We start from the raw sequence: 24,535 nt of genomic DNA on the forward strand, positions 1-24,535 counted from the left end.
TCAAGAAATTTTGATTATAGTTTAGTTTAAAGGTTTTAAAGAAGGCCAAGTGTACCTTCTTCTTGCACCATTCATGTAGCATAAAAGAGCTGTAATTAGGCTGCAGAATGTGGCCCAATGATTACTCATTGATTTTTGTGGGAGTAAGACTGGACTACTTTTTTTCACTGCAATGCACTTTTTACTGTTTACTATGTATAATATTCAAAAGGAACTTAGTTTTTATATATGAAAATACTTTGGAATACAGAACCAAATTTTGTTTTTATCTACATGGAATAACTCCTTTGACCTAACAGAGGTATTCCAGATTTACACAGATATAATTGAGATCATAGTTTGGTCCTAAATTCTGGTCATAAATATGGCCTTAAATTAAAATGAATAAAACAAAAAGAAATCTGGCCTAATTATAGAATTTGAAGGGTACAATGTAGTTTTAATTAACTGATAAACATTTTAGGCCAGATAATTTTCTATAATACTTCTTAAAATAGATTTTTAATGCAGTAGAGAGCATGTTATTAAAAACAACAACAATAAAAATAAAAACAAGCAAAAAGTTCACATTCTCTAACTATTCAAAGCAGCTAACAGTTAATACTGTGTCATCTTAATGGGACACATTTTCTGCCCCAGGCTATAACATTACACACTCAGTAATGCAGTCTGAGGGTGGTCCTTTTAAGATGAATGTGGCAATACTCTGATATGTTTATTCAAAGGCAAATCTATTTCATTGTCTAATTAGAAGTCTTTAAAAGATTTACTCTGATCGTTTCTTGGGAAGATCACTGTCTTGTATGTAGAAAGTTGCTTTTGTCTAAATAGATGTTATCCAACACCTGCATCTTTGTTTATGTAAGGTTCTACAAATATACATTGCTTTTCTCTCACTTATTATATGCTTAAAATGGTAATGCAGTTGACAAATGGTGAAACTCTTTAATTAGGAAAGTGCTAAACGAATATTTGAAAGATGTGCTTCATAGCTGAAAGCTTTTAAAGACAAACTGCCTCCTGTCCAAGTCTTGATTTACCTATGCACAGCTGTAGCAATAAAAGCATGGCTAGAAGGGTAGATTTTTAGCTCTGATCCAGGGATCAGCTGTCAAAAAACTAATCTGAGTTATGAAAAGGATTCACCTTCTCTTCTTCCTTGCTGACTGAATGATAATCTACTTTACATTTGCCAACATAGGCATTGCTCACTGACATTTCATTTACACTTAAATATCTTCATTTTCATGCTATGTGACAGGGAGGGAAGAGAGTGTTGTCTGCATGCTGTTCATCAACATGGAATCCATAAATATGAAATAGTAGTAGTATCTGCAGGAGATTTGGTGGAAAATGCACAAATCTCCAATGTAAGCAGAAGGATATGTCTTTCCTTGATTCCTTGATTCCTTGTCTTTCCTTGATTTACTCTATGTAAGGTAAAATCCTTAATACAGGGTATATACTTTACACCTTTAATTAAGCAATTGCCTACCTCACCTAGGCCTGGACTACACTACAGGGTTAGGTTGAATTTAGCCATGTTAGGTTGATTTAAAAGTGACTGCATCCACACGACCAATCCCATTCCGTTGACCTAAAGAGCTCTTAAAATCGACTTCTGTACTCCTCCCCGATGAGGGGAGTAGCGCTAAAATTGACCTTGCTGGGTCAAATTTGGGGTAGTGCGGACGCAAATCTATGGTATTGGCCTCCAGGAATTATCTCAGAGTGCTCCATTGTGAGTGCTCTGGACAGCACTTTGAACTCCGATGCATTAGCCAGGTACACAGGAAAAGCCCTGGGGAACTTTTGAATTTCATTTCCTGTTTGGTCAGAGTGGCGAACTCAGCAGCACAAGTGACCATACAGGCCCCACAGAATTGTAGCATGTAGAATGTTTCTACACTCCCCCTATAATCTCCGTCCCTGAGGTTATTGCAGATTAGAAGGCGAAAAAACCGCACTCGCGATGACATGTATTCTGAGCTCATGCAGTTCTCCTGCACTGATAGGGCACAGCTTAATGCATGGAGACATTCAGTGGCAGAGGCCAGGAAAGAATTAAGTGAGCGTGAAGAGCGGAGGCAGGGCGCGATGTTGAGGCTAATGGGGGAGCAAACAGACATGATGAAGCGTCTGCTGGAGGAGCAAATGGACATGATGAAGCATCTGTTGGAGCTGCAGGAAAGCCAGCAAGAGCACGGACCCCCGCTGCATCCACTGTATAACCACCTACCCTCCCCATGTTCCCATAGCCTCCATACCCAGACACCCAAGAACGCGGGGGGGGGGGGGGAGGGCTCCGAGCACCCAGCCACTCCACTCCAGAGGATGGCCCAAGCAACAGAAGGCTTTCATTCAAACAGTATGAATTTTAGAGTGGCTACAATAAGCAATGTGGCCTTGTCCTTCCCTCCTCCCCCACCCCACCCAGGCTACCTTGTCTGTTATCTCTCTTTTTCTTTAAATTAATAAAGAAAGAATGCATGGTTTCAAAACAATAGTTACTTTAATTTGAAGGGGGGAGGGTGGTTGGCTTACAGGAATTAAAATCAACAGAGTGGGAGGGTTTGCATCAAGGAGAAACACATACAACTGTCACACCGAAGCCTGGCCAGTGAAGAAACTGGTTTTCAAAGCCTCTCTGATGTGCAGCGCACCTTCCTGTGCTCTTCTAATTGCCCTGGTGTCTGGCTGTTCAAAATCGGATGCCAAGCGATTTGCCTCAACCTCCCACCCTGCCATAAACGTCTCCCCCTTACTCTCACAGATATTATGGAGCACACAGCAAGCAGCAATAACAATGGGAATGTTGGTTGCGCTGAGGTCTGACCGAGTCAGCAAACAGCACCAGCGAGCTGTTAAATGTCCAAAGGCACATGCCACCACCATTCTGCACTTGCTCAGCCTAAAGTTGAACTGCTCCTTACTACTGTCCAGGCTTCATGAGCCATGGGAGCAAGGGGTAGGCTGGGGTAGGTGTGACCGTGTGGTGCTGCCGGCTGGGAGAGCAGCCTGGGGCAGAAGCCTCCAGCTCGCATGATATCCAGGCAGAACTAAATCTCCATGAGACGAAACTTAAAGAAGAGAATGTCCTGGAGTCTCTGGCTCCCATTCGGTGCTTTAAGAAGAGGATAGCCATGTCTGTCCAAGCACCCCTGATCGACCTCACTGAGGTCTGCCAGGAGAACCCAGGAGATTTATGACGGCTATCAGTCCTACTGCACCATCTACCGCGAAGGCAAGGAGCTGCTGCTGTGTAGCAATGCAGTACCGCGTCTGCCAGCAGCACCCAGGAGACATACAGTGATGGTGAGCTGAGCAGGCTCCATGCTTGCTGTGGTATGGCGTCTGCTTGGGTAACCCAGGAAAAAAGGCTCGAAACGATTGTCTGCTGTTGCTTTCATGGAGGGAGAGAGGGAGGGAGGCGGGCCTGACGACATGTACCCAAAACCACCTGCGGCAATGTTTTTGCCCCATCAGGCATTGGGAGCTTAACCCAGAATTCCAATGGGCAGCGGAGACTGCGGGAACTGTGGGATAGCTACCCACAGTGCACCGCTCTGTAAGTCGATGCTAGCCACGGTAGTGAGGATGCACTCCACCGACTTAATGCACTTAGTGTGGACATACGCAATCTACTGTATAAAATCGGTTTCTAAAAATCGACTTCTATAAAATCGACCTAATTTCGTAGTGTAGACATACCTCAAGTGGTGGACAGGGACACCACTGTTTCATGGAATAGTGTGGAAGAGGGCATTGACACAACTTGCTCTGAGGCCATGAAGATGGCTACATTCACATTCTGAGACAATCCAGACTACACCACCTGAAAGGAAGGTCAGGAATGGGCTGCACATCGGAAAGGTACAGTTCCTTCCTGAATACCCCAATGCACAGTTTGTGAGCACTGCAGCATACTGTAAGTGGTAAAGAATATTGGCCAATTTGTGATTGGCCTTTGTGTGCTGGATGCTGAGAGACTGTCCTTTTTTTGCACACAACAGACAATCAGAATCCTTGCATTTGGAGGCAATGAGAAGTCATGTGCCCACAGCACCCGTCAGCAGAACATGTCAGATGCAACCTTTCACCCCACTTTGGTCTCTCTTCTGTGTATACAATCTATTGCCTCCATAGATTAGATCAATAGATTAGAGAGATACTGCATCCCCATCTGAGGATACAGTATTTTCTTCAGTTACAATGTCATAGAGTACTACACATAGATTGCACATTAGTTGAGTTATAAAAGTACATGCTAGCTTTTACCATTTGAATGGGCAGGCTATCATTTTATGTCCTTCCTCCAGGCTTGACATACCCAGTTCAGGAAACACAGTTCAGGCCATTATTTGTCAGCCAAATGAGTAAAGCTCTGCTCCATGGCCTGAACAGATATCTACTGAGTCCACCTTTACAGCAAACATCCATTATTGTTACTGAAAGGCTACTGGGATTCTTTACACCTGGTCACATCATTGTTTTTCCTGAGAGTAAACTCCCTAAGGTGCCGTACTCATTTTGTTCTAATGGGAACATTCTCATCTCCACTTGGAACTCTCATCCCCTGCCTATGCCTCTTCTCAGTTAGCCTGGCAGCTTAGCTACATCCAGAGAAACCCCTTTCTGGTGTTATGGCCCTTTTTGTTCCCAGTTGCTGTAATCTTTTTGGTAAGAAAAAAATATGCCATGATGTAAAAGAGTTAATGGCTGATCAGATTGGGAACAGGGAAGATACTCTGCAACCATAATCAAACTCACCAGCCCACAAGCTGGTTGGTAAAAGGGAGGAGTACAGGACCCAGGGCAGTATTAGGTAAGAAGCTCCATCAAAGTCCATCTATTGCTCTGAAGAAGGGGGACTTCACTTTGAGTTCTATATTTTGGAAATTTCAATATAATATTATTATTTTAAATAGGACCTGGAGTGGCTATTCTTTCCCAGGGATGAGCCTGGTGCAAATGCCTCCAAATTCCCTGTGCTATGAATAGGGCCCTACCAAATTCAAGGTCCATTTTGGTCAATTTCACAGTCATAGAATTTTAAAGACCATACATTTCATGATTTCAGGTATTTAAATCTGAAATTTCACGGTATTGTAATTGGAGGGCTCCTGACCCAAAAAGGAGTTGTGGTGGGGGAGGGCGCAATGTTAGTGTATGGGGGTTGTGGTATTACCACCCTTACTTCTGCGCTGCTATTGGTGGAGTGCTGCCTTCATAGTTGGGCGCCCAGTCAACAGCCACCACCCTCCGGCTGCCCAGCTCTGAAGGCAGCTCAGAAGTAAGGGTGGCAATACCATGATCCCCCTAAAATAACCTTGCAAACCTCCTCCATCCCCTCTTTTGGGTCAGGACCCCAGTTTGAGAAACACTTGTTCCCCCAGGAAAACTGTATAGTACAAGAGACCAGATTTCAAGGTCCATGATGCGTTTTTCCTGGCTGTGAATTTGGTAGGGCCCTAGCATTGAAACATGGAGAGATGCTCTGACATTGGCTGCTTCAAAACCTATCTCATTATTTCATTTTGCTAAATTTCTCCATATTTTTGTGGAGACATTTTTAGTTATTGCCCTTTGTCCAAATCATAAAAATGTGAGAGTATCTATACTCTGCAAAGACTATAGAAAGTTAAAAGCTGTAAGACAGGGTGAAGAATGCGTAAAATGACTGTTCCTTTGCCAAGATAAACTTCTATGCAGAGCCATAAATTACAGAAGTGGGGGTTACCTCTTGATTTTCTCCCACGAATATATGCCTTTCCAAGGATTTGCCATGATGGTCTGTACAGGTCTTCCAAGTCCAGTTGCCACCTGTCTGGTTCGAGATACCGGATAAGTTCTTCTACAGTACTAAATCCAGCAACAGCATTGTTTAGTAAATCTAATGGTAAAGCTGACGGGGGTAACATGGATGGGCTGGCAGCTTCTGTACGGTGCTGCAATAAAACAAAGAACAGTATCAGTTAGATATGTAATGTAATTGCTTAGGTCAAACATTGTACTTTATAAAGCTGGATAAACTTGGCAGTCGAGATTATAAAAGTAACTAGCTGTTTAACCAATTTACTGACTAAGACTAATGATAATCCAAGGAGCACCTAAACATTCCTCCCATTTAAAGTGCTAATTTGACTACACATTTTTTTCTTCTTATTTTCTTGTTTTTTAGGAATGACATGCTACTATACCTCTTTTCTGGAGAAGTTCATTAAATGATGGATGATATGTCAGAAATAATTAGAGCAAATGGTGCGCTAAACCTTTGATGGAAAAATATAGCTCCATTACAAGCAATTACTCCCTCCTGAAATCTTAAGAAACTCACATTTCTCATGCTGTTTTTAGCACAAGGATTAACTGGCCTTTTGTGGGGTTTGGTGTTGTAGAGTCAAATATGAAACAATTCTAGTGTAACAATAGTAGAAAATCCTGTTGCTACCTATTGATGAAAAAGGGACTGTGTTCAGTGAAGTGCCAAGCATAGTGATGGTGCCGACCAAATAATTCAGAAGGGTAACAGTAGCATTGTATGTTATCTGCACAGATTAACAGTGTTATATAACAGCTAGGTATTATTTAATCTGAAATGCCCTCTCAACACTGCACACTAAACAGAACTTCTTTAAAATATTGAAAACAGCCCTGAAAAAGCCACGACACACACCATCGGAATTTGCTGCTATTATAGCAATGTTTTATTCCACTAACTGTAAGTGAGCCAACACTTAAACTCTCCAGGAGGACGGGCACTAGATTAAGTGTGCGTCTGAGGGCTGATCTGAGGGTGAGGAGGAAAGGTAATAAGTGGAAGTAGTCAACATGCCTTTCCCAATATTTGCTTTCAAGAAATACCACGAGAATGGCTGTCCTTGCTTTATTTCTATCATATCCATGGTCCTTGGTTGTTGTTTTTTTAACTAAGTATCATGCAAGCATAGAAATATGTACAGCAATATCTAGACTGTTGGTATTGGTAACTTCTGTAGGGATCTGTATCCTGTCATTCTAGCATTATTTCCAACAGAGAGGCTGAAGCCATCCAGCTGCTCAATGTTGGTGGGTAATTTAAATGAACACTGATCGCAGAAAACTAAGTGTTCATTTTCCTCATCTTTCTGATGCCCACATTACAAATAGCATGACCATTGGGTTATGATAATAAACCAACATATTCTGGACAGTAATTTAAACCTTATACTGCATGGTGCTTCAAATTTCAAAACAGTGCTGTAATGCTATCCAGACTATAAAGAAAAATAAATATTGTAAGATTTTTCTTCCTGTTTTCCTTCAGAAAGAGTATTTATATATAAATATATGTTAATATTGATGTTTCCTGTTTTGAAAGTGTGGGGTTTTCTTTTGCTCAATAATAAGTAAATATCAGGAAGATTAACCTAGCAATCATTCTGAAGAAAACTCATTTCCTATCAGTGATTTCTGACAATTTTTTTACAGCATGTTCTCATTTTTGATGCACATACAAGGCCTGATTCACCAGTGTGGTACTCTAATATTATCCTGATGTAACTCCAGTGAAATCATTCAGTTGTTTCAGTGTAAAACTGCAGTAAGGAACTGGTGAACCAGACCCATATTGCTTCACTGCAAAATGGATAAAGTAGTTTAAACACAAAAATTGTCATCACTGTCCACTAGTCTCACTTTAGAAGAACAAAATAAAACATCATTAAAAGATAGCAAAATTGCACAAAATTGAAGATTCACATCTTGATGAACCGTAGTTACAAATGTATAACATCATTTATAAAAAATAATTAAGTTTAATAAAATTATATAAATCAGTGTAAAAATGTTTATTGAGTACCCAATTTATAGAGTACATAATCACAAAATTGTCTTTAAAGATGTGAATACTGTAATTGATATTTACCACATAGCAACTTCTGACTAAGTCTCAATTACATGCATAGCTAAGTATTTTATGACAATTAAAATGTTATTCTTTGTTAAAACTGCAAATAGTTGTTTATTTTTCATTTAAGCATTTTAGGCAGAATGTCAAGAGTAGCAATAAATAGTATTATTTTTCCTTTGGCTATTCCCATCATTCATAACACGTTATTAGGAGTGGTGGCTTTATCTAGCTTGCAAACGACAAAAATTCACTAACATTTCAAAGCTTTTTAAAAATTATTTGATCTGTAGAAGTGTCATGATTTCTGAACACTGACAAAAGTTTGGATTCTAGGAGGGGGAACTCTCTTGTTAGGAGTGAAATGAATTGACAAAAGATACAGTATCCTAACTTATTTACAAGTATGTACATTCTTTACAGGGATGTCAGATGGCAAAAGGCAAAGTGTAGATCTGTGGTTTTCAATCTGGGGTCCAAAGACTATATCTAAGATTTTCAAAGTGATCTGCACCTCCATTTGAAATTTTTTAGAGGTCCACAAATGAAAAAAGGTTGAAAACCACTGGCATAGATGATAATTCTCAGGAGTTAGCACGGGAGTTGTAACCTCAAGCAAACAACTCTATATTCAAGTTCTCAACCAGTTTCTCTCTTTCTGCTGTAGCAATGGGACAACAACGCAAGAGTATCAAAATCTGTCCATTTGTTAGTGGAATGTGCTTGGACTGTCACTCAAATTCACAGCACAGTCAGCTGATCAGGCATATATAAAAACCATCTATGGGTGTTGCCAGCTATACAGCTATTGATGTTTTGCAAGATAAAATGAAAACTATTTGAATTCAGCAACCATCCCTCAAACATAAGGGCTCAACATCTGCCATTAACAGATTCTCCACTTCGATAGCACTTATTGTTCTATCTAAAGTGTGATTCTGTTCCGCAGTTTGTTTAAAAACATCATGAAATTCCATATTTGTGTTTAATTGATAACTGCACACCTAGTGACTCCCCCAAAAAACTGGCTCAGCTTTATGATGTAACAACTCCTAAGGGTTAATTAAGCCCATCAGTGTCATTAAAAATTCTTAATACAAATGAAAAAAATTAATCCCTGTTGAAAATCCATAGGGCTAGAATCTCACTGAGTAAATCTCGGTGTATTCTGGCTCCTTGGGTCCTGCTGCTGCCTGTCACAATTTAAAGCTGTTGTCAGCAGCTTTAAATTGCACCATTGGTTTAAGATCCTCAACAGACCTGATGACTGTGTGCAAAAAAAGTGGTCTTTTACAGTGGGATAGCTAATGTACAACAGTTATCTCACTGTGAAATCCTAGTGGATACAAGGCACTTTAGTTTTTACCACATGGTAGCAAGGTCAGCACTCTATCCTCTGGCCTTGATTAACCATGCCTAGTTCACCTCACTTCTTTGCAGAGAGGGTAGCAGGTCAGGCACTGACTGCCCCAAAAGCAAGCTCCCCTCCAACAGGGGAACTCCATAGTGGGCATTTGCAGTTGGGATATGGGCAAGGGGGCTGTAATACAGCTTATGAATGGGGCCCATTGTATCCAGTGGGCTTACACCAGGGAGAAATCTGGCCCAGTCTTTCTAGTGAAGTTGAGGCACTCCAGAATATGGACTAAACACTTAAACTTTTCTTTCACAGCTCCACATATTTGATTAATAGGAATGTTTGGGGCTTCCCCCTCCCCCAAGGATGAGTGATTCACATCAAAACTGCAAAATGCAAAATAATAATTTGAAAAATATCTTGACAAATGATATATTTTAACATGTTCCTCCCCCCACATTAAAAACAAACTTAAAACTTTTTCAACTTTTTTTATACCCAGGGAACCATTTTCATTTATTTTAATAGGATGAAACATGTTTAAATACTAGATAGAGACAAACAATTTTGTCTTTACTGTGTTATTAAATATGAATCAGAGCAAAAACCAAAAACCATAGTAAAATACACTAGACCAGCAGCTGCTATAGTAAAAGCCAAGAATGACAATTGGTGTTGGATCAAATGGAATTTCCAGTTAGGCTATTTATACTGTATTTTTCTGGGTACATTTGAGCCTATTGAAATGAATATCTTACAGATGTGCCTGAAGGAACTCTCAAGCTTTAAAAAAAGTGGGAGGGGGCAAAAGATTGGGGCGGAGGGGAAGGTTGCGAGGAAGAGATGCGACAGGAACCAAATGACTAGACTGTAACTTTACAATCAGCCTCATTTAAGGGTTGACTTATAGCTGCACTGCCTCAGGAACAGCTCAGAGAATGAACTTTGACTAAGAAAGTTAGAATTACTCCCCTGCTACCTCTTTGCTCAGGGACTGTAAGTTATTTCATCCCTTTTCATGCAGCAGGTTCCTTCCCACCATACTCCCCTCCCCCATTCTTCCCATGTGCATGACTAGCTATTCTGGCTGGAAAGGGGGCAGGGATGTAGCCATGCTTCCTCTCACCCTCTACCCACTCACTTGATGAGGTGAATATCAGTCAGGTGGTCTTTGCTGCCTCTGAGGCCAGAGTCCTTATCTGAGCAAAACTGACAGGAGAGCAAAGGGGGCCTTATTCCTCTATGTGGGTCAGAAATAGCTGTAACAATCCAGCCCAAAGTGAGTATTCTGATGTTAGGAGAGGAAGGATGGTACAGTGGTAGGGATGCTACCCTGGAAAGCAAGAGTTTTGTGTACACTGCCCTGTTCAGCTACAGACTTCCCGTGAGACCTTGGGCATGTCACTTTGCCACAGTTTCCCATCTGTAAAAATGAGGATAAATAGCTCTTCCCTATGTCACAGGGGTTTGGTAAGGCTCAATACACTAATGATGGGGAGGTACTTAGATGCTACAGTAATGAGGACCATAGAAGTACCTTAGATAGATAGGTGCACAGTTGGTGCAGGTTATTTTTCTAAACCCTTCCTTTTCTTCTTCATCTCTCAGCCCTGCCTTCTGCCACACTTACCTCAGGAGCTGTGGCTGTGCAAAAAGAAAAAAACCCAAACAAACACATAATCACATGACATCAGTCAGCTGGCGCTACAATTCAGAATGGCCCAGAAATCAAGGAAATTCTAGGTATCAAAAATATAACAGGATTATCTCAGTAACTATGTTAAGATGAGTCATGAGATGCACATCGCTCCATTTCTTCTTTTCTGTCTCAGAGGAAGATGTGTGGTAGCTTGATGGCTTGAAGGCTCTATAGGTCTGCAGCGTCATCTAACTTGATTAGATGACCAATTGAACAACTTGATTAGATGTCCAATTGAACAAACTCCTTCCAAATTACAGTATCAGATTTTTGGGAATGCAGACAAGAAGTCAAAGAGCTTCTTCAAAGTGGTTTAGCTTGCCCCTTGTTGTTGAAGCCTACCATCTGTGTAGTGTATAGGAATAGTGTAATATCCCTTTAAATAGCTTGAGCTTTCTAGTGGTGCTTACTGTGTTCTGTGTTTTAGAAGCTGCCTGAAAATCAGTCAGAGCAGCAGAGTGGGTGTGTGAGCTCATGTGCGTACACAGACTTTGCATGGTGGGTGGGTGTAGCTAGACCAGAGTTTCTCAAACTGGGGGTCCTGACCCAACAGGGGGTTGGAAGGCTATTGTAGGGGGGTTGTGAGATCACAACAGTTTTGCTGGGGGAAGGGAAAGCTGAAGAGGGAGTTACAGCAGCTGCTGCTTTCTGGCCACCCAGCTCTGAAGGCAGCACTGTTGCCAACAGCAGAGCAGATGTAAGGATGGCATGAGCATGAGTATGCTTCTATGGGTAACTACAGTAATTTACTATCACTTTATTTTGTGTGTGTGGAGGGGTGTCATCACAGCCTGAAATATTTTCAAAGGCGGGTCCTAGCAAAAAAAGTTTGAGAGCCCCAGAGCTAGACTTTGCATGTTGTGTATATTTAGTAAAAACAGTTATCTGGGCCCCAAGTATGATTTTCTCATATTGTATTTGTTATGCAAAAAACAAAAGGCACAACACAACCTGGAACGATAGGATATCAAAAATGTCTCCGGACATGGCACTGCCCTGGGCGTCCATCCCTGGTTCAGCAGACTGGGAGTGGGATTTGGATGTTAATGCTTTCAATCAGTTCTGGGGGATGATGTCCTTATAGGCATCTCCAAGATGTAGCATTTAGATGTAGTTCCCCCAAGTTCACTGTGGATAGTTTTTAAAAAGACTGTCAAACAGAGCATTGACTGGCTGTGCCCCAGTCCTAGGCAGAAAAGGCACTGAGTATTATCATCCTTTATTGATGTGGGTTCTCAGATATTATGGAGAGGGGCTATATATTACCTTAATGATGCCATTGCTTGAAGGGGCAGGGCTTAAAGTCAGTAGATTTGGCCTCAGCCATGATCAGTATAGTGGACCCTCAATCCTGCTAGGATCCTCTTAGAGGTACCATAATGTACATTAATAATAACTATATCAGGAAATATTGAGTGACATTGCTGATTTCCTGATCTTTGTCTACAGTATAGATAATTACCTGAGTAGAAGTTGGGGCTGTGCGCCCTTATATATTTTTACATAGGTGGTACAAAGACGTGAGAATCAGGCATGCCCAGCCCCATGGAAAACTGCTGTCTGAAGAATTGCAAACTTACGTGCTGAGGGCATGTATATAATCTGTAGTGGGGCTCCCTGCAGGCAATTTTAAAAGAACAACAGTTATTTAATTTGGATTTCTCTAAGACCACAAATGTCAGAAATAACCCACGGTAACTTGCCCTAAATGCAACAAAAACAGAACTAATGCCATGCTGTCCAATGTCATGTTGGAGACTTTGAAATCAATTCACTGTATTGGTGGCCTATGTGCCTGGACTGCAGTAGTTGTAATGTTTCTATACATAGAAAGGAGAATATAGAATGATAAATGTTTAGGAACCTATATCTATGATGCATTTGTATGGCCACATTGGAATTATGGAAGTGGAAGTGTTCAGTCCTAGGAAGTCCAGTTAACAATAAGATAAATGTCACCAAAGTAGTATTCAGTATCCCATGAAGAATTCATTGAAATTGCACTCTCACCTACTGTCAGCTGTATGTTCTTTATTCTACAAAATACAGCATCAGGAGAACTTGTGGCATCCATGTGAAATAACTCTGTTATTTATTGATTCTTTCATTCTTTCTATTAACTTATGAGAGAAGTAGTAAACAGCTCTGTTAAACAGCCATGCTTCCAGAGAGCCTGGGGATTGCCAGGACCTGGAAACAGAGCAAATGTACAGGGCCTCTGTGCAGGTGGCTTATCTCCTTTGGCTTCCCTGGGCTCCATAGGGCTTCTGGTTTAAATGCGTGCCTCACCTTGTTGGTGGGGAGATGATTCCTGGAGCTTTGCTTTCTGTTAGCCTCTAAACATAGGCTTTTTTACTGTGGATGGGGCCACACATGCTTGTATTGGGATCACCGCATGGTGATAAATGCAGTCTAAGGACCTAAGCAGACAAGAAGTAATAAAGAGCAAATGAGATCCCCAGTGACTAAACCCCAATTCAACCAAACACACAAGCATGTGGTTAATTTAAAGCACATGCTTAAGTGCTTTGCTTAACTGGGATGGACTTAAGCACGTGCCTCGATGCTTTGCTGAACTAGGACGAAAACTATACAAGTTATTGCTATGAATCAATTTTGCCATATGAACGCAAACAAAGCTGGCTTCAAAAGGAAGCCCTTTAACTCATTTATTTCCCAACTTTAAATCGGTATTTTTGGGTTTGTTTGTTTCTATTTAAATTACTATAGCTACACTGAATGTTTTATTAATTTAATATCTGTCTTTTAATGCCTATAAAATAGAATTTCTTTTTGGAACATTAATATTGGAATTATTACTGTTTTCACAAATGATGTAGTTGCTTATCTTTTAGCAAGCATAATCTCATCATTTACAAGTCTTTTCCTTGTTAATGTAACTTTTAAAATATTTCATTTACAATGAGCCTTTCCCACCCCACGCACACCATACACCCTCCAAGAAAAAGAAAGTTTACCTTTCAAGTCCTAGCAACAGCTGCAAAATATTTTGGCCTCTGAACTTGAAAAAGATTTATGCCTCAGCTTTCTTAAGCCAAACTCATAAGGTACATTTAAAACTGATAAGATGCCTTTTCACCTTGTGCATATCCAACAGAAGAGTGAGGAGTGAAGATTAGGTTTTATTGTTGAACACTAAGGAAAAATAGAGTTAATCTAGTGGAAAACAAACTTTTTAGTACTGTAGCTCCATATCAATGCAAAGGTGTAGCTAATCTCATTCAGGCCACATGAAACTTTTATCTGCACTTTAAAGAGCTTAGGAAGAAGATGAGGCATGCAGACAAAAATGCCTGCCAGTAACAACTGAGAGTAGGCTCTGCAAAGGCACAACTATGCCCTGGAACAATTTATTGAAATCTGTAAAAGCGGCAAAGAGTCCTGTGGCATCTTATAGACTAACAGACATATGGTATTCACCCACGAAAGCTTGTGCTCCAATATGTCTGTTAGTCTATAAGGTGCCATAGGACTCTTTGCTGCTTTTATTGAAATACTGTTTCTCTCACCCTATCAAACCTTTCCTGAGAAAGAACTGCCAAAAATGTATGTTGTTTGGGTTACTGCATATGACATTTAAACAAACAAAAAAAAAACTATGGAGGAAAAGGAAAATCATAAATGCTTATTCTGATCATAAAATTCAGGGTGCTGTACGTTTAAGGATAATATACATTGCTAACTGCAAGTGTGAAATCATTTTGATGTTTGGGAGTATCCTAATGAAATAAATCTTGAATGTAAATCAAAATGTGTATAATTCTTGTGTAAAAGGTCTAACACATACAAAAAAGTATGTTTTTTTCCCCTTACTGTTTTTTGTCCCCTTCAGAGTCTGTTTGGTTACATAACTGAATTTATTTCTTACAGACACAATGTGGTCTAGTACATTAACACACAGCTGGGAATCAGAAATGCGTAGGATTAATTCTGGTTTTACCATGGACTCGCTAGGCCAAGCTGAGTTCTAGTATAAGAAAGTCCAAACCAAATCCCCTATGTGATAATTAAGGAAATGTTATCCCCATTGTCCACATTTTACACGTGATAAAATTGACTCACGGACAAGATAAGTGTATTACCTACAATCTATTTGCTTATCCAGACCCCAATTTAACCTACTGTATAGCAGCGGGCAAGAAATTTATTGTGTGGCTTAGTTTTCCAATCTGCAAAATGGGAACAATATTTACTTACTCTACCTCACAAAGGAATTGTGAAGAATAACTATTGTGGATTGTAAGCTTTTGGCAGCAGTGACTTTTTTTTCATTATGTGTTTACTTAATGTTTAGTACATGATGGTCTCTGATACAGTCTCCAAGGTGTTAACACAACACAAATAATAAATGTTTGTACAGTGCTTTTGGAAATGTGAAGTTCTGTGGTGTATACTTGGCTATTATATAGCTGGCAGAGCTGGTTAAGTTATTCACTGTGAATAAATTATCTAATGAATTTAACCCTTATTTCTGTTCACATACTCTTCAAAACATATTCTGATTACCACTATGGTATTTGTCATTTGTAAGTATTTGCTCAATAATCTGGGTGAACCACTTTTACAAGACTTTGTTTACAGATTCTTCAACTTTGAGTATTCGTTATTCCTGAAATGACTAATCATATGCAAGTCGTGTGGTATCGTTTCTACTTCCTGAATGGGTGACTACATTTTTTGAAAACAAAATATTGAGTATGTCTATTCTTGTAGCTGCATAAAGTCCCTTGTTTGCACGTAAAAACAGAATTCAAATAAGAACAATTATTTCTTAAACATGAGAATGTACAGATATAAACAGGAATTAGCACATAATTGAAGAAATTGTGTGGTTTTTTGAGTATTTCTCCAGGTTTACTGGTTGGGGTTCCCTCCCACCCCGCTTCTTTATACAGTATATATTGGCATAGTTGTATAATGTTTTGTCCATGAAATGCTATTTTTGGAATGCCATGTTTTGATAGGTATTTTGTGGTACATTTGTTATCCCTTTCTACAACAGAAATCTTATCAAGAATTATATTTTAAAATTTTGCCACAATAAAAGAGACAGTTTGAGAATGTTTCTCTGCTCTTCTGCTCATAAAGGTATCCCAATAGGTACTTTTTATAGCTCAGATCAAAATTCAAACTTAAGTTTATAAGTTTCCTGACTCTAAAGCTTTACAGAAACTCTGAATTATACTATGTAATAATATGCGAATCCAAACAATGTCAAAATGGCCAAGCTTCTTTCACTAAATCTTTGGTCTAAATAAAGCACTCTGTATGTGAATTGTATCAAACAGTTTGAGCAAAGCCTCTTGTTCTGTACACTGAGAAGCAAAACAACCATCATGGCTAACTGCCTCTCACTCAGTTAAGAAGAAGGCCTTGCAACACCACAAACTGATTATTTATTGATATTTTAAACTGATATCATCCATACAGAAACTATCAGCATCTGTGATCAGATAAGTAATAATGTAGACCACAATCCTGCAACTGGATACATGCCAGAGGACATTTGGGCTCATGAGGAGCCCAAATGAATTCCATCTTGCTGCACACTGGTGCAAAGATCCACTTGCACACATCCGGTCTCAGGATCAGGGACACAATTTCTAATTGTTTCATTTATACATTAAAATTTGCACCAGGATGGGCTTCGATGCATGCATCCGATGAAGTGAGCTGTAGCTCACAAAAGCATATGCTCAAATAAATTTGTTAGTTTCTAAGGTGCCACAAGTACTCCTTTTCTTTTTGCGAATCAATTACATTTTCTTATGCTCTACAGTAGAAAATTATTTTTTCTGCTTTATTTGCTGAGCACTAACCTGACAGTTAGTAAGGAATAAACAGCCCAACATATTAATATGTTTTCATATAAAAGGCATATAACTGCCCCCAGTAACAGCAACTTGGTGCACAATTCTGACAGGGAATGTGGTCAGCCATAATTAAAGGATGTGTTCTTAGCAGCACATTTTTAAATTACTCATTTAAGTCAAAATATGTGAAGTTCTATGGAAACTAAACTAAACGGAGCATCTGTAAGTGTTTGGAATCTCAGTGGGAGATTATTTTTCTCAGTTTTTGCACAGTAGCCTGCTTGTGAGCTGGCTATTTTGCAATGTAAAGAAAGGATCAACAGTGTGTAATGTCCGATAGGGAGGATATGATACACCCCCGCGAATGGATTAGAAAGTTATTCATCACAGCATTCCAGAAGTCACTGAGGGCCAGATCCTCAAAGGTATTTAGGCACCTAGCTCTTATTGATTTCTATGGGAGTTAGTCTCCTAAATACATCTGAGGATCTGGACCTGAGCATTCAATAGAATTTTGTGGACAATTTCTTCGTGAGACCTGTTCTGTTTACTTAGTAGAACAACTGGTTAATTTTCAGACCTGTGTAAAGTTATATTTTCCCCACACTGAATTTCAAGTGAAAACGTTCACCATTTCCTTTATACTGAAGAGTTTGGAAGTCCTGAAATTTGCAGTTTATGTGAGCAGCCATCTTCACTCAAAAATAAACCCAACTTCACTAACCATTGTGAATTACCTTTAAAATTGTGTGCATCTCACTGAAATTTCTGCAAATCTGTGCCCATTTTCTTGTTTTCAATTAAATCAAAAAAATAAAATAAAAATCAGAAATTACCAATAGTTTTGTGCTTTTATTGAAGTCTTTTATAAAGTGTTAATTTCCCATTACCCATTTCCATGTACCCCTACATGACAGCCTTTTGCTTTTGCTGGCACTCTTAATTATCCTTTAAGATTCCTCTGTGAATTAGAAATTGATAACTGCTGTCAAAAATCTTCATTTTCCTGGTATAAACACATAAGATTAATTAACCTATAAGTGTCTGGAACTACTGTCTATTGCCAAATGTACTTGAGGATCTTAACAACACTGAAAAAGTCTTCTACAATGTAAGAAATTTTAATTTGATTTAGAATCCCTCAATTTACATTTGTTAAACTATATTTCATTCCAGGTTTGTGTGGAGATAATGTGTGTTCACATCACAGTACAAATACAAGTGAAAAACTTGGGCTTTATCATGTAACAAATCCACAAGGTTAACAAATGCACATTGTGGTAGAACAGAGGGATCGAGTTCCAGAGCCAAAGATCCTGCATGTAGAATAGCATGCCAACAAACAACTACCTTCCACTTTACCTGAAGGGGAGGGATTTAGCTAGAGCATCTCCACTAATCACAGATATGGCAATATCACAAGGCGAGTAAAGTGATTTCTAAATTAGCTAAATCCCAAACACATTAGGGAATTTTAAAGGTTATGATACTTAGGGTATTTTAGGTTAACATGAATAAAGGTTACACAATCTATCAAATAAGGATAGTGATAGAATTACAGTGGTGTGGTGTGTTCTCAAGCATGTTGTAGATTTCCTTTCAGAGATTTTAAAATAATCTGTTCAGTTAGAGACTATAGCTTGAATCTCCTGTAATGCAAATGTCTAGCTTGGACCCTGATCTCATGTAAAGATCCACTGACTTCACTGACATGCTGCATAGGCACAGGGGTCTATACTATCTTACAAATTTGCAATGCTGTGAAATAACAAACTCAAATACCGTCATCTGCAAAAGAACAAGTGTTACACACTGAAGCACCACTAATCTCAACCCATTTACAAAGCATTATTCTACCCTATTAACATCAAAAAAGGGGAACATTTTATTTCAAAGGAATAGTTTTCATAAATATTGTAAAGTCTTCAGAAAAGCCACTGTTCATTCAATTTCACATGTGCCATTTTATCAATTTAAAAACTGAATACACCAAGTAATGACTGAAACATACTTTTGCTTTTATTTATGCCAGAAATTATTTACACTTAAAAATATTTTCTCTCTCTTAACTTCTTATTTTCCTGTTCTACAACTGGGTGTTTTCTGATGATTTCATGCAGAATGTATGGAAATAATCAGAGAACAGAGTCATCAAAACTGTGGTTTTTCAAGCTTTGACTAATTGTGGTTTCATGGGCTGCTGATCTCCACAATCTAGGAAGTGGCTAGCTGTGGGGGTTTTCTGTGTTTTGTTCGTTCACACACAGAACTGTATTATGCGCCACACTGATTTCACCTGAATTCTCCAGTACTTTAGTAAATCTCTGAACTTTAGACATTGTTTATATTTTACTGAATCCAGCATTGCTGCCTATATAATTTATTGCATTTGCTTACCAGATTGGGAGATGCTTGATAACTGCTAGCTCTGTCCTTTGATCAAAAGACAGTCTCGCAGGGACATATACTCTTATGATAATAAATGACACCAATTCCTCCTCTCTTCACTCAAGCAAAACTTTTACTGAAGGATGGCACAACATATTACCCAAATAAATTAATACATATGTAACGGTTGTCTTTAAAAAAAGTCATCATTTTCCAGAATTTGCCACTGAGATACCACATATGAGACACCATGTTTTCCCCAGGTGCTAACTGTAATTCTTGCATTACCCTGCTGAGGGGAAAAAAAAATCAGTATCAAGCTTGGCAGGTAGGTATGGCCAGAAACAGCCCTTGAAATGATCCAAATGCTGAGGGCTGTGGTCATGAGGCTCTCCGTGGGGATACTGCCTATATTGGAGCTGTGGCATGAGGCCCCACAAGATGATTTGTTTAAACCAGAACAAACCAGTTTTTAATTGCTCACTGCTAAAATAAAATGTAATTGAACTGGCATAGATAAATAATAGAAATGTTGACATTAAATGAAATAGTGTAAACAGGCCAACCGAATGGCCTACAACATCAGCCATGCTCTGTAATTGTTTTAACAGAGCTGTTGAAAGTAGGAAAGATTCCAAATTGATATGTGGAGAATAACCAAAGAATAAAGGCTTCTCTACATATGGAAGTTAACGTGGAATAAGTTTGGGTGTGAATTTACAGTAGATTAAACTATCTTGATTAACTCTATATTTGGTGCTCTTTCTGTTGATTAAGCCAATTTTGAATAAGGAAGTCTTATTTCAGAGTAAGAGCATGAGCACAAAGAGTTAATCAGGAATAACTCCTCATGTAAACGAGTCCTAAAATTTATCTTCCACTGCATTTTCATATAATATATTCAATTACCAAAGAAACAATATTGTTTCTCTGTTTTTAACCTTTACTCACCCTTCAGTTAAAAGATATAATACAACTCTCAAAACATTTGTGCAGTCCTTTAGGGTAAATGTGCATTACAAGGATTTAAATTAATTAGGAGACAGGTGTGAAAAGGGGGCAAATTCTGTTCTCATTTACACCCTATAAACCTGGTGTAAATCCACTGCATTCAGTGAAGTTACAGTAGATTTATCTCAGGGTACCAGAGATTAAAATTTGCCCTACTAGCATTACACTTGAGTGAAGATTTCTGTTCTCTGGACAGAGGTAAAAATTAGCTAGGCTACAGTCACATATTCCTCTATTCTTGTTCATATGAAAAAAAAAGTTCACTATCCCTGTGAATCCTCATCTGATTATAAAACACATACAATAACAAATTCTAACTGGGAGTCATTTAATCTTTTCCATATAACCTTTGGCATCCCAGTGACATCTTTCGATATGTTTCCGATGTCCTCTCTAATAATCTCAAATTGCCCTGAACAGCATTCTGATGTTGTTGACGTATTTTATTTCTAACATACAGTTCCTCATTCTGCAGGGGAAATTTTAGAGGTTCAAGCAATGCAGAATCAGATCCACATAGCATTACAGTTACAATGTAATACAATTTAATTATTCATGATTTGGAATCTAAAAATTCCAAGTACAATATAAATAAGTGGATAATAGTTCTGAGATCAGGCACTCAGATACTACTGTGATGAGGACAGCATAAAAACCTATAGGAGATAAAATGTAATAGATCGGTCTCCAAGCATAAATTTGAAGTAGGACCCCTTTATGTAATTTTGGAGTACTTTATTCCCACACTTAACCCCTTCACCACCAAACCCAAATGTCCCGTGTTACCCATGCCACTGGTCTACTTATCCTCCCTCCTCATAAAATCTGTGTCTTGTCCCCCTCCACAGACTCCAAATCTCTAATCCTCTCCTTGCCTACCTTGGCTTGTCTGGCCCTTGCCTCCCTGACCCTTGATGTCTGTGGCTGCTTGCCACAGGGCTACTACTGGCATGTGCTGTTCTCCGGGGTCAAAGTTACTAATTTCCATCATTGCCTGCCCCTTTTAGCCCCACCCCAATGTAACCATCAGATAGTCAGATAGTCTTGACTGGCTGGGAGGGAGGCAAATATTTGACTCTGGGATCAATAAGGTGATTGGACCAAATGGTGGGCAACAATCAGAGTGATCAGCTACAGTTAGCCATAGTAGTAAAATCTATATGCTTCCCCTTTTGTTATTTATTTAACAAGTTACAGGCTTTGCTCCAGTGTGGTGCTTTTTTCTTGAGATTACATTAGGCAACTGTTACATGCTGAGGGAGCTGAAGGAGGTTAAGAATAGCACCTCTCTGACACACATACATTTACATTTAATTTATGCCCACACTATCCAAACACCCCTACAGAACATTAAACCACTATGAAGTACATGCATTTGGGACACTGAATGCCAACTTGGTCCAAGTTCCACTAATTTGCTACCTGTAGACACTTCCACCATTTTTAAAACACAATTTCTACCAATATATAATTTACATCACCATTTATTTCACTGCTGAATTTGGCCCAGGGTGTACAGTTCATTAAATTCTGATTACACATTCAACCAAAAAGAAAGATAAGAGGAGTGAGAAGGTTCTGTAAAATAAGAGCCCAGGTAACAGAATAATACACACATATCCTCCAAGCTGTTGTACAATAGAGAGACAGATTTTCAAACATGTTCACCTTCCATTTTAATAAGCACCAAATTTAAGTGCCCAGATTTTCAAAAGAGCTCAGCACCTAAACAGCTCCCATTGAGAACAATGGGAACTGTTTGCTGCTGAGAACTTTTGAAAATCTGGGCCTTAATTTTCAGAATGCCTGGACCCTAAGGCTATTAGGGCAGAATTAAAATCACACTAATAGCCAAAGCTTCCAAATTCCTATGGTTTGGAAAGTGCAACTGGATTTATTTCTTGAATTTATACAGTGTACCCATCACTATATGTCTTGGAATATGAATACGGTTTAAAAAACAAATCAATATCTTCATAAATGATCTGGAGGATGGTGTGGATTGCACTCTCAGCAAATTTGCGGATGATACTAAATTGGGAGGAGTGGTAGATACGCTGGAGGGCAGGGATAGGATACAGAGGGACCTAGACAAATTGGAGGATTGGGCCAAAAGAAATCTGATGAGGTTCAATAAGGATAAGTGCAGGGTCCTGCACTTAGGACAGAAGAACCCAATGCACCACTACAGACTAGGGACCAAATGGCTAGGCAGCAGTTCTGCGGAAAAGGACCTAGGGGTGACAGTGGACGAGAAGCTGGATATGAGTCAGCAGTGTGCCCTTGTTGCCAAGAAGGCCAATAGCATTTTGGGATGTATAAGTAGGGGCATAGCCAGCAGATCGAGGGACGTGATCGTCCCCCTCTATTCGACATTGGTGAGGCCTCATCTGGAGTACTGTGTCCAGTTTTGGTCCCCACACTACAAGAAGGATGTGGATACATTGGAGAGAGTCCAGCGAAGGGCAACAAAAATGATTAGGGGTCTGGAACACATGACTTATGAGGAGAGGCTTAGGGAACTGGGATTGTTTAGCCTGCAGAAGAGAAGAATGAGGAGGGATTTGATAGCTGCTTTCAACTACCTGAGAGGTGGTTCCAGAGAGGATGGTTCTAGACTATTCTCAGTGGTAGAAGAGGACAGGACAAGGAGTAATGGTCTCAAGTTGCAGTGCGGGAGGTTTAGGTTGGATATTAGGAAAAACTTTTTCACTAGGAGGGTGGTGAAATACTGGAATACGTTACCTAGGGAGGTGGTAGAATCTCCTTCCTTAGAAGTTTTTAAGGTCAGGCTTGACAAAGCCCTGGCTGGGATGATTTAATTGGGGAATGGTCCTGCTTTGAGCAGGGGGTTGGACTAGATGACCTCCTGAGGTCCCTTCCAACCCTGATATTCTATGATTCTATGAAATCCAAACTGAGATAATGTTAACAATAACCCTTAAAGTACCCTCCTCTACAAAAGATTAAAACTTCCCTTTAATGCATCTCTCAGAGGAAAAGCCTGAATAAATAGATATGTCTTAAAGCCAGAAGGTCATTGCAAGACCTTTTGCATACTTAAAAAAACCTCTATAATTTAAAAAGTTTTTTTTTCTTTTCCCTTTAAAAGAGCCACTATGTTTCAACAGGAACATAAGAATGTGTTTCAATAGGAATATAAGAACTGCCATAATAGAAGAAACCAATAGTTCATTTAATCTAGTATTCTATTTCCAGTAATGGTCAGACCTCAAAGGAGGACATAAAATGTCCATAATGCATAATTACCTGCAGGTCCATAAACTGTCCATAATGCATACATAATACCAGGCCATAGGAAGATGTTTCTGCTGGAGGACTCCTGTTAGAATATATAATTTCTCATCCCTGAACTGAAGGGGACAAGGTGTGGATTCCTTCACAAAGAAAATTCTTCTCATGTTTTGGTTAGGGATTTGATGTAAACAAACAGAAAATAGTGTTTTAAATAGTTGTTATTGAAAAACATTTCCTTTCTCCTTTGCCATAGATGTAATAATCCTACTATTTTCCTTGTCTTCCAAGGAGTTACCTTTAGATTTAGACAAATCCACACCCATGAACCTCAGCGAATTTTGTATACTAAGCTATAGCACATTTCAGAAATGTCAACTTGCATCTCTCATTTAATGATGTCTTGGGAACCTGCACAATTCTTTTTAAAATCTATGAATCTTTTTATCATTTTCAGAGGAAAAGGTGTTGTTTCTGTTCACATTAAAGCTGCTTTTGATTTACTAATTTTTTAGTTTTCCTCTGTAATCCCTGAGTGCATGTGAATTTTATTTTATGATTTTTTTTCTTTAACTGCAAGGCAATCTGCTTTTTAACTTAAAGGAACAGTTTTCCATTGTAACTGATGGAAACTTCTGAAGATAAACATTCGTTCTTCTAGGTTGCACATTCAGCCCCCTGTTTAGTTTAGTTTTACTGGGAGGGATGAGAAAGATAAGTATAGTTATGAATAGCAGATGATAAAATAAAGAAAGTGAAAAATGTGTGGTGATTTAATTACAATGGGGTGAGGTGGGGGAGATAGAAAAGACTGAAAACTTTACCATTATCTTAAATGTGTAGCTGCTGCCAGCAAAGTACATTTCCAAACATTTTTAGCTTATAACTTTTTCCCTCTTAAATCTTATTCCTACGAAAGTGTTCTTTAACTAAATGAAATATATACAGTAGTGCCTCTCAAAAGTAATAGTTGGGTTGCTTTGTTCATCTCTCATCATGGGATCAGCCCAAAGATGTTCTCAATGTTTAAATTTGGACATATTGTTGCTGCTCCATAGCACATAGCTACAGCAGTGTGGTTTACCACAGTAGAACAGAAAGCT

General features: G+C 39.1%; 1 protein-coding gene across 1 annotated transcript in view; it reads right to left on the reverse strand.

Annotated features, from left to right (window-relative positions):
- Positions 1-24,535, reverse strand: part of PDGFC (platelet derived growth factor C) — a 249,953-nt gene that overhangs the window by 13,751 nt on the left and 211,667 nt on the right. The window contains exon 4 of the mRNA XM_084627428.1: positions 5,741-5,948. Coding sequence (XP_084483554.1) covers positions 5,741-5,948 — 208 coding nt within the window. The remainder of the gene's footprint in view (positions 1-5,740; positions 5,949-24,535) is intronic.

This window comes from Lepidochelys olivacea, assembly GCF_965140295.1.
Source record: "Lepidochelys olivacea isolate rLepOli2 genome assembly, chromosome: 4".
Taxonomy (NCBI): Eukaryota; Metazoa; Chordata; order Testudines; family Cheloniidae; genus Lepidochelys; species Lepidochelys olivacea.